This window comes from Telmatherina bonti (genome assembly GCF_933228915.1).
Source record: "Telmatherina bonti genome assembly, chromosome: 7".
NCBI classification, from domain to species: domain Eukaryota; kingdom Metazoa; phylum Chordata; class Actinopteri; order Atheriniformes; family Telmatherinidae; genus Telmatherina; species Telmatherina bonti.
In genome coordinates, this window is record NC_136625.1 from 12,086,313 (window position 1) to 12,101,341 (window position 15,029).

Below are 15,029 nucleotides of genomic sequence, written 5' to 3' on the forward strand. Positions count from 1 at the left end.
TGCCTGGTCCTGTTTATGTCAAATCCTTGTTGTTTTATCTACTTGGACGGGTTGTACTGGAATTAATGTCATTGTGTAGGGATGCTGGTTCAATAGCAATAAATCTGATGGCAGCACAAGTAACAACAAAGCTGTTAGTATAAACTATTGTCCTAAGTTTCATCAGTTGCCCAAATATTCACACAATTTACTGGGCCTTAATCTGCAGGTATGGAAACTACAAGCAAAATTAGGCAATAAAAGAGAGAAATTATGTTCACTAACTTATCAATTTATCAAAAGTAAAAACGGAGTGACGTATATACTCTTATTCAGACTCCTTCAGTTCACTTGTTTTCCATGTTTAGTTTGAAAGCAAAGCTGCTGTTGAGGACCTGAGATGTCTTGAATGCTCATCGTGTTCCTGAAGATCTGCTCCTAAACCATTTAAATCTTTATCAAGCAGCAGCAGTACTTTTAAAATAAACTTCTTACGAGACAGAAAGTCGGTGTAGAGACTTAAACTGGAGAGATCTGACCCACTTTTCAGGTCTTTGTGAAGACTGAGGAGCAGTGTTCTGAATCGGCCGCTGCTGGATGATCGATCTCTTAGGCAGAGCTGAAAATACACTGTCTACTGAAGATAAATGCATGGATCAGCTTTTCTAAGTCACTCTGGCATATTAGTCTTTTAATCCTTGACATATCTTTCAGATAACACTCGGCTGACTTCAGAACTTCATAAGTTCAGATCTGAGTTCTGATACTAACTTTGGCCCAGAGTACAACTCAACACACACATGCCATTTTTTGTCCTCATTGTCCTCCCTTTAGTTGAAGAAGGACTACCTGGATGGTGTGGGCGATACAGTAGACCTCTGTGTGATTGGCGCCTATCTGGGGAAAGGAAAAAGGGCGGGAACTTACGGCGGCTTCCTGCTGGCCTGCTATGATGAAGAAAATGAGGAATTCCAGTCAGTCTGCAAGGTAAGTGTGTGCAATGCATGTTTCATTAAGGGTGCAATGATGCAGTTAACTTGCTGCATGCTTGATACCGTCTGCACAGCTTAACTGATGCATTTGACAGCAGGAACATTTTTGTTTTTACCTAGCCAAGCTTGAAATGTGTAAATGAGGTTTCTAGCTTTAGGAATGGAACATTTTCAAGGGAAGATAACTTCTTAAAACAACAAATTTCACATAAAAATTAAATGAAAAAATCTTGCTTTATTACAAGCAATTTCCTGAGATTTTCACAATAAAATTTGATTGAATAAAATTATTTTAATTTTGTATTATAAAGTGTATTATAATTAATACACTTTGATAAAATTCAGTCTTTTGAATTTTTACAACAAAATAAACGTTACGGTTGCCAACTTAACATCCACTCTGACTAGTTAACAGACATGACTGCTGTGTGAGTAATGCTGTTTAAACACTTTATATTTCTAGTGTCTTTGGTTTGTTTTGCATTCCCAAAAAGCCAAATTAAACAGAGAACATAATTAGGTATTTCTGAAGTGTGTGTGTGTGTGTGTGTGTGTGTGTGTGTGTGTGTGTGTGTGTGTGTGTGTGTGTGTGTGTGTGTGTGTGTGTGTGTGTGTGTCTACCTACATTCCCAGCCACCAGCTGAATCTGTCAGTTCAGTGTAATTTCGTCTGGTGGCATTTCCGCTAAGTAAACACGGCATGTGCAGAAGGTACGTTGAGTAAAAATGTGAAAGCGGGATCTATTTTCAGCTCAGAAATAGCATATTTTAACATGTATTACTGTTTTTCCACATCTGTGCGTTTGGATGTTCTGTGAGTGTGTTGGTAGGTTTTCTTTCTGCATAAATGTGCACATACACACATGGTGTATCTGAGATGAGTTTCTTCTTATGTGCTAACTTTATTTGTCACCATTTGACTTTTCCTCTCGGATCAGAGTTGCAGGAAAGATTTTGTCTGTGTGTCTGTGTGATTTTGTCTTTGCGTTAAGCTTGCGATGGATGATGTGTGACCTCTTTTGTGTGTATGTTGTGTTGAGATATTAGGGTCATAAACATGTAGGTGTGTGACTTCACAGAACTTAAATTTAGTCGCTAACTGTGAAATCCCTCGATTTCAACGTCTTTCCTTCTGTAACTTTTGTGTATTTATCCTTTTGAAGAGATTTGCAGACCAGCAAGAGAAACACACATCACATGAGCTCACCTTGCACACACCTACGTAAAACACTCCCACCTGAGAGCTCATTGATGCAGCCAGACAGATCTCCCTTAGGTTGCTTTTTCATGTTGCAATGCTCAGATCTCTCCTCATATTTCGAGCACCCAAAATAAAAATCTTTTACTTTATTATGATAATTTTATTAATCTGATCGTCTTTGTTTAAAATATGTTAGAAGCAAAAACCAGTGTTGTTTTGTGCCACCATGTGCACTCAAATTCAAAATCCCTTCATTACATAAATCCATTATCATGAGATTTAATTATGTGTCTTTACTTGGCTGATTAATATACCATAAAGTTGGCATAAATGATTAGTTTATCATGTCCTTTTCTATGCTCACAAATGGAACATAAGAGAGAGACTTGCAAGTGATGTACCGGTCAAATGCTGCAGAGTATTTGCACATAGCTGGTGTTTTACCTTCCAGTTCTTTATGGTTGCAATGCCCCCAATCTGGATGAGCAAACAGAGGGAGCAGCCCAGAAACTAATGTACTGCTGCGATTGAGGTCAGCAGCAAAAATGCATTGCAATGTTAAAAGAAAAAAAGTAAACCAGCCCTTTTAAAAGGGTTGAACTGAAGCTGTAAAAGCCATCCATCCTCTCTTCAAAGCCACCACACTTCAAAGCCACTGTAATTTTACTTTGCAGAGCCTGTGAGTTTCTGGTCAGCTGTTACTTTGCTTCTGTTAGTAGGTGAGTTGTTTCAGATGTAGCCTTACCTGTGACGCGCTCCTGTTGAAGCAGAACTGAACCAGGAATTCCCATTTTTGATGAAGGGCTCGGTTAGTTTCACACTTTCACTGCAGTCCTGAAATATTCCAGATGTTTTAGGAAAAACAAGAGGAAGAATGCAATGCTTGCTCTGGGCTTCAGGCTGAGATCTTCCATCCAGCCACTGAGTAAGGCAGTGTGTGAATATAACTATTAATCTTAGCAGGAATAGCAGCAAGCAAATGTGTGTGCTTGTACATGATTAATAAATGTTCTTCAGCTGACCTGTTCAGCACTGTGCAGAAGTCTCATTTTTTTCATGCATTGCAGGAAAAAGGAAAAACAAATGCTTCATTAAAACAGTTGCAATGGAAACACCGCACTGCATGCTAATATATACCAGCTTTCCAACCAGTAGCTCTTTGGGAATCACCTCATTGGAGCAAAAATGCTGCTTTATGTCCCTCAAACTCTTACTTTTGTCTGTTTTTGTCATTTTTTATTGATAAATTGTTGAAATTGAGTCCTGTTTGAGCAGTCCTGTTATGTGCAGGCACAGTAACAATTGATCCCTTGAGCTAGGTGCATTGTTTTTACTGCTTAAAATTAGTCCGGTACAAGAGATGGACTGGAAATGACTGAAAACAAGCCGGTGCTTTAGTAAAACCTTTAGATCCTGCAGAACTAACACTCAGTACTACTTTAAAAGAGCACATGAAAGTCAGGTGCCTTTGAAGCAAAATAAGGAGGAATAATTGGAGGCTCATGACATTTTCATCTGTTTGTGTTGCTCTTCATAGGCCTGATCTTCATCAGCCATCTTTGGCGTGTTGTAAACAAAACAGAATGATTTCCACAGTGTCTTATTTGCATCAAGTCCTGCTACTTCTATGATCTATTACCCCCCCCCCCCCCCCCCCCCCCCGCTTGATTTCCCGCTGTGAGAGCTCATCGTCAGCACCGAATCTCCTGCTGTGACGCGCAAATGTAAACAGAAGCTGTGGAGAAAGCCCTGCCTGAACTGTCCGCATGTTCTTCAGAAAGTTTTCACTGTTTATCTGTAAAAAAACAAAAACTAAAGTCTCCTGTGTTTTTAGCAAAACGTTGCTTGTCTTCCACACGTGCACTCCCTCCTCCTTTTACCTCATTAAGGTAGAAAATATTGATGCAAATTAAGAGCATTTCTAGACAGATTCTTGCTGAGGTATGTTTATTTTTTTATCCCATGCGTTTACATGGGAGTTTTAATTCCTGTTTAATTCCGAATAAAAGTTAATTCTGCTTTAAACTGATGAAAAACGACCATGTAAACACTTAATTCCCAATGCAAATTTCTATTCAGAATTAAACTTAATTACGATGTAAATGGCTGAGTTATTCGCATTTTTTTCCTTCCCCCCCTCTTTTTGTCTTGTCCAGCATCTAAGCAAGCAGAATGATTTTCTGGATGCTGTGTTCTGCTGGGCAAATTTACTTTGCCAATGGAAGCATGATAGATATAATGCTCCCCTTGATATTCTGGATTCTTATTTTATTTTTCTATTTATTCTACATAATTGTTTGTATTACAAAGTTTGTATTGCTGGACCGGAGAGGATGGAAGAGGGACAGAAAGAGAATCGAAAAGAAAAGAGAAAAACACCTCGTAGAGAGAAAAAGAGAGAGAGAGAATGTTTGTTCCCATTTTAATTCCAAACTATTTAATTCCTCTGTCATGTAAACCTTAAATCCGCTCTAAATTAATTCCAGTCATTCTGCACATGCTCGTTACCTTGTCCTGTCCCGATGACGCGTGTTGTTTTGCCTCCCGTGTTCGGTGGTCTTTCTTCTCCTTCTAAGCTGCTGCAAAAAGTGAAGTAGTATTCTCATGTTGAGCTGCTACTTCAAATTTATAATAAAAATAGCGGCAAACTTGTACTTATGTAGTTTTTACAAGTTACAACTGAAAAGACGAGAAGCAGGGAGCCAACTTTGTTTATTCTCGATAAACGTCACGTGCATCTTCCGTCCAATCAGAAACCTTCCCAACTCACCGCTCTAAAGAGGAATTAAGTGAGGACGTATTTCATGTAAACCTTCATTCGGAATTATTATTTTCATGTAAACCCGTAGGAGAATACATTAATTCCAAATTATTTGATTCCGAATTATTAATTCCGAATTAAAAAAACATCACATAACCATAGGCATCATTCAACCATAACAACCATAACCGTTGTTATTCCTTTGTTATTCTCACACAGCATAATACTTGAAATGGGAGGAGAAAAATTACTCTGTCTAAATAGTAGCTGGAACGTTTGCAAGTCAGTTTAGCTGTACTGTATTAATGGAAATGTATTGATCTGACCTGTGTTGGCAACATCCAATGTCCAGTACACACTCGCTGTAAATATGTCTGCAACAGCTGCCTTGGCAACAGAAAGCTGTAGGTTTCTCATGTTAATCGTTTTATTGATTAAGATCAAGGTGCATGGAAGACATGAGAGCTGATGCTTCATGTCCGCCCAGCAGTTAGGAGTAAACGCCATGTGACTGCAGCATCAACTGCTCCTATGAGCTGCATTTCATCATACTTTGACTTTCCAACTTCGTAGTTGCACAAAGGCAGAAAGTAAGAAATAAAAGCAGAATTCAACCTGCTTTTCCTTCTCCCACTTCTTTATATTCTGCCAAACTGTTCTTGAGGCTGATTGCCCACAGAGCATCCAAGATCAGTTCTGCTCCACTCAAAAAAAAAAAAGGCGGATTTCTTCAGTTTTTTGTCATCAGAACAGACTGAGACTGCGGTCATAACAGCTTGTTTGTAGCACTGAGAAAGCAGGACTGACACTGAAGAAGCTCATTTATGGCATACTTGATGTTATTGGTAGTTTTTTTTAAGGAGAGGAGGAATACATTACAGTAAATCTCAGATATTTCAATGAAATGTTGAGTATCTGTCTTGTTATATGCAAACATCAAATTTATCATTTTGCTATTAAATTCAGCCCCCAACCCGTTAAATGCTAGGTTATTTTTTAGCTCTATAAAATGGAATATATGTCTTTACAGCTTGCTTTCTTGGTGGATGATTTGTTACTTGGTTATAAAGTGTCTGGGAATGACTCGGGGCCACAAACTTGTGAATACTTTGTGTCAAAAAAAAAGGAGAAAAAACAAGGAACCTTCTCTGAAAATGCTGCCAAACAAAGAGGACTTTCATAACATTCTCCCCACCAGGAAGAAGTGCAACAAGGTTAGACAATGCAAACAGAAAATCACATCACAGTTTTCACACATGTAGGAGAAACACACACAGACACACACACACACAGGAGGAGGAAATACAAAGCCAACATCCACAGCTGTTATGAAAGCAAAGCTGACATTAAACTTTACTGTTTCTTTATTGATGAGTTCTTGTACAGAAGCTTGTGTTTAGTCAGCAGCAAGCTGCAGGGTTGATGTAGAGAAATGTATAACAGGGATGCTGGAAACATGACATTTCAGAATAAAACAATTATGACAAAACTGAAACAAACAAGAGGTCAGAAAAAAAACATTTTTAAGAAGTCATCACCCTCAGGAACAGGAATATCTTCTTCTAATGGTTTTTATTAAAAAAAAAAAAAAAAAATCCACGACAAGATTGCAATTTCCATCTGGGATTAATAAAGCCTTTTTCTTTTAATTTAATTTTATAATTGTTTCTTCTGTTTTTTTTTTTTTTTTTTGTGGTATTTTTGCTGCCTTTCTCCGTCCATAAACTCCGATATAGCAAATATGCTGCCTTATAAAAGGCAAAAGCAGAAGTTAAATAAGCAGAGTGTACAAGGTGTTTCATAATGATTGGGTTTAAGCCTTCACTGGTCTCTAATCTCCTTTCTCTGTTCTCAAACCAGAACCATATTTTGGCATCTGTCTTAAAATGTGAGGAAGCAGCACTTTTTTTTGTCTTTTGACAGATAACATTACAAAAAAAACACACACACAAACCCCCATATTGATTTATATGAAGCTGCTGGAGAGATTTGATTAAAAGTGCACAGAATAAGTCACTGTAATTGGCCCAGCGGCTGCATTCAGGTGTTTTCAACAAATTCTACCTCCACTGGTTTGCTAGAGGTCGTAGCCTTCCCAGCGCGATGAGAACTAAATAATACATAAAGGCACCCCCCCAGTTGAATTACACACATCTGAGCCTCGGATGATGCCAGACTTGTGCTTTAAAGCTGCTCATGGACACGTCTGCAGGTGACAAAATGCTATATTTGCATCATGGACCAACCCCCCTCTCTCAGGGTGTCAGCCTGTTAGGTGTTTCTTGTGTCTCAGCAGGTTCAAGTCCTTTGAGAAGTGACATGACACTTGGAGGCAAATCAGGCAGACAAGATGCTGGTGGTGTAGGAGAAGGGGGAGGATTTGCTCCCTGTTCTGCTGCTTGCTGCCAAATGTCTGCTGTCTCACCACGATGGAATATGTGTATGCGTACATCTGAGCGTGTATGTGTGTGTCTCTCTTATCTCCTTTCGTCTCTTGCAGATCGGGACAGGCTTCAAGGATGAAGATCTGGAGCAGCATTACAAGTTCTTAAAGGTAAAGTGGCACTGTGTGACTGTTGCACTGACTGGCCTGATTAAAAACCACATGTCAACGTCTTTCTTCCCCCTTCGCTGGAGCTTTCTGTTCTTTTAAATCATATCCAGGGCTTTGAACAAGATTGCAGCTGAATTATGTTGAATAACTGGTTGAGGTCTTTATAGTTCTTTCCCACACAAATTGTCATTTTATCATTTAATTTTTGATTCATTCCATCTTATTGGACTCAAATGGAGTTTTTTATGTTTAAAAAAATGTAGGGATCTTGTGTGCAGACAGTAAAATATGGCCAGTTTTGTGAGCAACAGTTTAAGGTGCCTTTTAATTAGAGTAGTACCCTTGTTACCTGTGAATATACCTCATAAGATATTAAAGAAATCAAAAAAATTCTCATAATTTAACTTTAAAATACATTAAGATATTTACAAATGTCCGAAATGTCTGTTTAGAAAACCATAAAACATAACCAGTTGCTGTTTCACCTCTTTAAAAAAAAAAAAAAGTGTTTGGAAGAGCTGTGCGGGCCCGCTCTGACGTTAGGTAATGAATTGCTTTCAATTTGCATATGAAGAGGTTTGTTCCAGAGCAGCAACATTTGAAGCAATTGACAACTGCTCTCTGAAAATGATCGCTGCTCTGAGAGTCAGAATTCATTTGTGGCCTCTTGAGTTCATCTGCTAAATTTAGACTTGTTTTGCAGGAATGATACTTTTTCAAATTCAGGAAAGTGTTTAATTTTTTGCAATAAGTTTTGACAGTAAAACCCTGGTTTTAGATATAGTTGATTGCTCAAAGATTATTTCATGATTATATTTATTATTGTAATATTATATTATGGAGTCGTGTGTTTAAATTGCTGCAGAGTACAAAATAACAGCAGTGAAAGTGTGTTTGAGGAGGAGGTGTAACCTTTTTGTCTCTCAGACCAGCACAGGCTGCACTGTAGTGTTAGTAATGAAATTGATGGATGGTGAATTGAGGCGAGCCCGTGGTGTGGCCGCGCTGCTCTTGTTGCAGTGGCGCTGCAGGCCAATGGGACTGTCGACAGAGACACAATTGGCTTGTTTACACTCCTCTGGGCAGCATGGTGCTGTGTTGTAACGAGGACCGCACTGATCCCTTGTTTCACCTGTAGGATGCTGGTTCTGATATGTGGGAAATGACCAGTTTGCCATTGCAACTTATTTTCATCTCTGTATAAAGGTGGGTTTTTTTTTTCTTTTTAAAGGCCTTTCAATTCCTGGGTTTTTATCACTGTTGATGTTTTAAAATGAGTGCATAGTTTCTGTCTGAAGGGTTGTTTAAACCCTATGACATTGTGAAAATGATTGTCAGATTAATGGTTATTGTTCAGTTACAATTCCCAAAGTTGCAGCTTTGAAACGGACAATTTCAGTCAAGATATTTTACAGCATTAAATTCATCAGATATGACAGAGTGATGAGCAGCTCAATGTGCTTCTTATTGTTTACAGAAAGGGACTTTTTTTTACGAGTTGACCTGCCACCTCGCACATTTCACAACACCAACAATGGGAAATGAAACCGTGTTCAATTCAATTCAGCTTTATTTGTATAGCGCCACTTCACAACAATGTTGCCACTTTACATGCACATCATTTCAAGCCAATTCTTACCATAATCCTATAAGTGGTGTCACTTCTGGTCAAGACAGCAGGGGCATCAGCATGTAGATGTTATGTCTTTATACAATTTAGGGCTAAAATGATTCAACATGTTGTTCATAAGTAGAACTGACAGCATGAAACTTGTGTAGTGTGTGACAGATCCAGTATGGCACTTCCCCCTCATGTCGGTCACCAGCATGGTCATGCATTGCTGTGGATGACCAGCATGGCTGTGCTTTGTAATCTAGGAAGTACTCTGTGTCGATCCTTGCTCTGTAGGGAAGAGCATCGCCATCCTGGTGGAGTTAAGGCCCAGATTTTGGAGATGCTGCATCTCCATTGGCTCCAAGTCTTTCTAAGAATAATGTGCCAGTCGTGCATCTGTGACCAGCACATCTGGCAGCAGGAGTGAATACCAGCAGGAAAAGGTTGCAGGGGATTTCAGCTCATATTGTGGGACACTATCACCCCTTGTTTAGTTGTGCTGCTCATTCCACAGAAGCACAGTTCTTATTTACAATTAATAAAGCAATAGTAAGCAAACAGCCATACGCAGATTTAATTGCTTTTTCTGCCTAGATTTTTCTGCCTTGGATTATTTTAAACAACAAAAAATGTAAATATTGGATAAAAATGCTCCATTGAATCCACACAACTACACACGGCTTAGTGGGCACACCAGCCGTTATTACTGGCCTACAGTGGGCCGTTGTTTTATTTTATATGTCAGGTGACTATTCCTTATTCACAATCAAACAGGTCATTCATTTTTAGTAATAAAATTGTTTCTTCAGGCTGTTTTTCTCCCCGGACTAACATTGCATGTGGGGAAGAGGAAAAAAAAGAATAAAGTGTCATAGTGACACAAATTAAAAAAAGATCGTTCACACTGAGGAGTAAATACTGTCAAAACGACCCAAGTAATTACATGTAACTAAAAAAAAAAAAAAAAACTTAGGCACATTTAGGCTCATATGAAGTGTAATTATATCATTCCTGAAGGCACATACAGTTGCATTCTTTCATCAGTCATACCTTAATACAGTGCTTGACCCATTTAATAAGTACTCGATTAAAAATACGCCACTGCCAGAAAGCATGTTGGCACAATTTGCCACATTTCTGCGTGAATGTAACCTAAAGCATCAACAGATTATCTGAAAGGAAGATAAAGAGAAACCAATTAAAATAATGAAATGGAAAAAAAAAAGTAAACGATAAATTTGGTCATTTATTTATTGAGGAAATGACTCAGTATTACGTATCTGCGAGCGGCAAATATGTGTGAGCCTCTGGGATTATAAAGTAATTTGAAATTGAAAGTTGAAGCATCTCTTGACTGTATCTTAAGGTCCTCTGCAGCTCAGAAGCAGCTCCAGTTCATTGCTTTGAGTGGAAAATAAACTTAGCAGGAATAGCAGGAAGTGGTCTCTCTTTACATAAACCTGACTGCATCTTGCATTTATTCATCTGAATAGATTATTTGAAAAACTGTGCAGATGAAAAACATGGCTGTGAATGCAGCAGGTTCGCCTGAAGCTTCATTATTCCTCTTTTTTTTTCTCAGGTAAGCTGTTACAAAGTCGTGCTAAAAACAAACAACAGAACTAGAAATGTGGGAAACTGCATTTATAATGATACAATTTTTCATTTTGCCAGGAAATGTAGAAGGAAAACGGCAGAACATCTGTTGGGGAATATAGTACTTAACTGTGGAAGGATGTCAGGTACCATCTCCTGCTGTGGTTTAATAAATGATTACTAAAACAGGCTGTTTTCAGCTTTTGTCACAATCACATTATCATGAGCTGTTTTTGTGTGCAAGCAGTCTCCTCCACGTAAGCTTTTCCTCCTTTAATGCAAAGCAGTGCCTGATAGTTCCCACAGCTCTGGACAGGGCTAAAAGCCCTGACCATTACTCACCACTGGGAATATCTGCAGCTGGAATGACACCAGTGTCTTTCTGATTGTCCATCTATTCTTTTTCACTTATTTGGGGTTGGGTTGTGTGGGCTGAAGCTTAAGTAGGAATACCCAGACTTCCCACTTCTTTCAGCTCCTTAAGAGGCCAGCATAGAGACTGGAGCCCGGAGTACTTCACCAGGAGGGAGACATCCAGGAAGCATCGTAACCAGATGCCCAAGCCAGCTCATCTGGCTCCTCTGGATGTTGAGGAGCAGCAGCTCTGAGCGCCTCCGAGTTGGAACGTCGGACATCCTTAGGAAGAAACTCATTTTGTCTGCTCCCGTTCAGTCTTGTTTCAGTAACACCACGCCGCTTGTGACCACAGGTAAAGGTAGGAATGTAGATCGACGAGTTAATCACCTTCTTCACCACAGCAGAGTGATGCTGCTGATGCTGCATGATCTGCTTGTTATCTCCTGCTCCATCCTTCCCTCATTCCTGAACAAGACTGAGATGCCCCTCCGTTTGGGGCAGGACTTCATTCCTAACCTACAGAGGACACTCCACCCTTTTTCTTTTGAAGACTAAGAAGCTGATTGTCCCACAGCCTTGCTACTGTGGACTCACCACCAGCAGCAGAAGGAGCTGTAGGGGTCAGGTGCATCCAGCTGTGGTGCTAAAGGTCATGCAATCTAATGAAAACGGGCTCTGGTGCACGAGGTCAAGCGGCTCCGACTCACCTCGATGCATGCCTTAGGCTACGGAGCATCCCTGCTTGAGAAGGGCATCTCTGAAAGTCCAGGTTGTAATGTAGGTGTGCTCCGAGCAGAATCCCAAACAATTGAGGGGGACCACTCTGCTTCACCTCGAAGGGGCTTCAAATGCTCTCCTGTGAGAAATGAAGAAAAACCTCTCGTGTCCGGTGGGCAAGAGCTTTTAATTAACAGAATGTCAGAAAAAAATGAATAACTAAGTAGTCAGGTTCTGCTGGAGAATAAACACGGGGGTTTAAAGTTGTTTTAAACCAATAGAAATCCTGCAGAGGGGGACCTATAAGGAAATCCAGTCTACCACCTACACAGCAGCTGAAGCTGTTGCTTAAAAGAAAAAAAAAAAAGGGCTAAAATTCCTCCAAGCTAATGTGCTGGGCTGAAGATGATACTGGATCATATTTGTCTAATTAGCTTTTCTTTTCAGACTATTGCAGCTTGAGGTTTGAGTTTTACTATTGGATAAATGGCATTGCTGAACCCTGTTTTGCAGCTGAGAGGCTCATGACAATCAGAAGCACTATTTGAAAAGACTGCACACCTTGCGGCTCATTCATGGTAATTCAGTGCATATTAGAGCATCACATGAATGCCTGCAGTATGAATAATGTGTGAGAGGAAACGGCACCGCTGCTGCTGGACCTTTTCTTTTGCCGACATTAGTTCTCTCTGACCCATTTCTGTGGACGCTGCTGCAGTCTAGTTGACATTATGCTCACAGTTTCAGAGTCACAGCATCTAAAATGCCTGTTTCTCCTAAACAAGAGGTGTATGATGCTGTTGGAGAGTAGCAGCTCATGCAGCACGGTGTGATAGCATCCCGAGCTCAGTCGTCAGGTGTTATGATCTTGTTTTTCTTTTTCCAACAGGAAAATTTCAGGTAACAAAACTGTGTGTATGCAGCTCATTCTGAATTAAATGTTTTCGCGTCGGTGTGTGGAAATACGATTCAGAAATTCCCTTTTATTCTCGTCCCCAGGCAGGAAGGGAATATTTCAATATAAATGTGTTGGAATTCTGTTTTGCCTCCTGGGATGTGATTGTTAGGCTCCTACCTGCAGGGCGACCACAGCTGCTTCCACACCAGCTTCTCTACAAAAACCTCGTCCCACTTTTCCGCTGTGTGAACGGCTGAGTGTATTTACAGTCCGTGCAGGCTGGCGTTTAGATTCCAGCTTTGTCGTTAGAAATGTTAACACCTCTGGGAACTCTTTATTCTGACTGGATACTTAACTAACAAGCTGATATTTTTATTTTTGTGTTTTTTAGGAGCACACCCTGCCTAAACCTCGGGCTTACTACCGTGTGGACCAGTCAGCTGAGCCCGACGTGTGGCTGGATGCCATGCAGGTGTGGGAGGTGAAGTGCGCTGACCTTTCTCTGTCGCCCGTCCACAAAGCAGCCATGGGACTGGTGAGTTCAGCCTGCTAACAGCACTAATAAATATTCATATTTAGCATTTATATTTAGCTTCCTTATAAGAGTAACATCTTTCTTCCTCAGCTCCAGAAACGATTGTTTGAGTTTTGTCTTTATTTAGTTGCTGTGACAGTTTCCTGCTGAGTACTGATGCTCCTCCGTGCACGTAGTCACAGATCCTCACCTTTCTTTCTCATATTTGACACACAGTCACATTGTTTGGTGTTTCCGCTTCTGCCCATCTGAGATGAGCTTTTGTGCAGAGAACTTCAGCAATAATACAATACAATACAACTTTATTTATAACACACTTTAAAAACAACAATGTTGCCCAAAGAGCCACATTGTGGGGGTTAAAAAAAAACAAAAAAAAACAGAATAAATAACATACATTAGGACAACTTTTAAAAAAGATTACAGACATCTAAAAACTATATTAAAAAAAAAAAAAAAAAGCAATCAAATTAAAACAATCAAAATAAAATCAGATCTAAAAAGTCAACTTATTGTGCAGAAAAATCCAGCTTAAACGATGGATCTTCTGTAAAGACCATAATTACGTTTTGGTCCCTGCCTTGGAATTTTAACTAAGATCAGCTTCATTTGCGAATTGTTTTCTCTGAAATATGATTTTACTCAACAGAAATGTTGTGTTCTTGTCATTTCTGCATGGAAAAATCCTCATGTGGAAAATGTTCCATGAGGATTTATGTCTGTGTTTGTTTAAAATACATATCAGTGCATCAAAACGTGGTAAATAAGTGAGATTAGCCATCATGCTTGACTGCAACTCCTGCATGAGACCATCAAAATGTACTCCTCACTGGCGCCCCCACTGCTACACTCGGATAGTTTGGAGATTGTTAAGACATCTCAGAGTTGTCATTCTTCTGTCGCCATCTTCTGCATTTAACACCTTCAAATTCCTCGGAAAATAACAGCACTCAACAGGTCTATAATCCATCAGAAAAATGTGAATGCAGTCTTTCACATCCCACATTTCCTCCCTCTCTTGTTGTTCTGAAGAGGGAAATATGCAATAAATCAATGCAGGGAAGGTAGTAAAAGGCTTAGAGAGGCAGATAAATTGAAGTAGGACAAAGGCTTAGTTTGTGGAGCTGGAGTGAAACTGCACTAATGGAGTCTTAATAACTTAAAAACCCAGACTGCCAGAAAGGAACGCTACAAGTCACAAAGAACAAACACTCGCGCAGCTTTTTACCAGTTTAAACTCGTAATTCTGGCTTCTTTTCCATCCTCAGGTGGATCCAGAGAAGGGTATTTCTCTGCGCTTCCCTCGCTTCCTTCGCATTAGAGACGACAAGAAGCCCGAAGACTCCACGACTGGAGCCCAGGTTTGTAAGGCCGGGGTTAATAAAACACCCAGATATGGGGGTGGGAAAACACACGCTGAAGCATGGGTTGAGCAGCAAGTGAGCAAACAGGTCGGCTTCCTGCACCGTAACAAAAATAAGCTGCTAAAATTCTGTCATGTTGTTTTTGTTTTTTTTTTGGGGACATTTTAATCAAAGTGTCGTGTAGAAGATGGAGCAGCATCAGCAGCATCATTGCTGTGGTCACTTCACAAAAGCCGTCCCATAAAATTGCAAGGGTGAACAGTGCTGCAAGTGCAGTTTTTTTTTTTTCTTTCTTCTTATTCTTTATAGTGGCGGTACTTTATGTTGTAGAATCCTGCAGCACACTGAAGGGAAGCCATATAACTGTGAGGTGAAGCAGCTCCTCTGGGGTTTAGTGCTGGGGTCGGGGCAATATATTCTAAAGCATCGAGCAGTGAATCATATTGCACAGGCAGCTGTAC

The 15,029-nt window shown here is 39.9% G+C and overlaps 1 protein-coding gene across 1 annotated transcript in view; it reads left to right on the plus strand.

Annotated features, from left to right (window-relative positions):
• lig1 (ligase I, DNA, ATP-dependent) overlaps nt 1–15,029 on the plus strand; it is a gene marked incomplete at its 3' end in the record, with an annotated part of 69,848 nt that overhangs the window by 52,399 nt on the left and 2,420 nt on the right. Inside the window, exons 23-26 of the mRNA XM_079243491.1 lie at nt 814–966; nt 7,433–7,486; nt 13,061–13,204; nt 14,473–14,565. Of these exons, the coding sequence (XP_079099617.1) occupies nt 814–966; nt 7,433–7,486; nt 13,061–13,204; nt 14,473–14,565 (444 nt within the window). The remainder of the gene's footprint in view (nt 1–813; nt 967–7,432; nt 7,487–13,060; nt 13,205–14,472; nt 14,566–15,029) is intronic.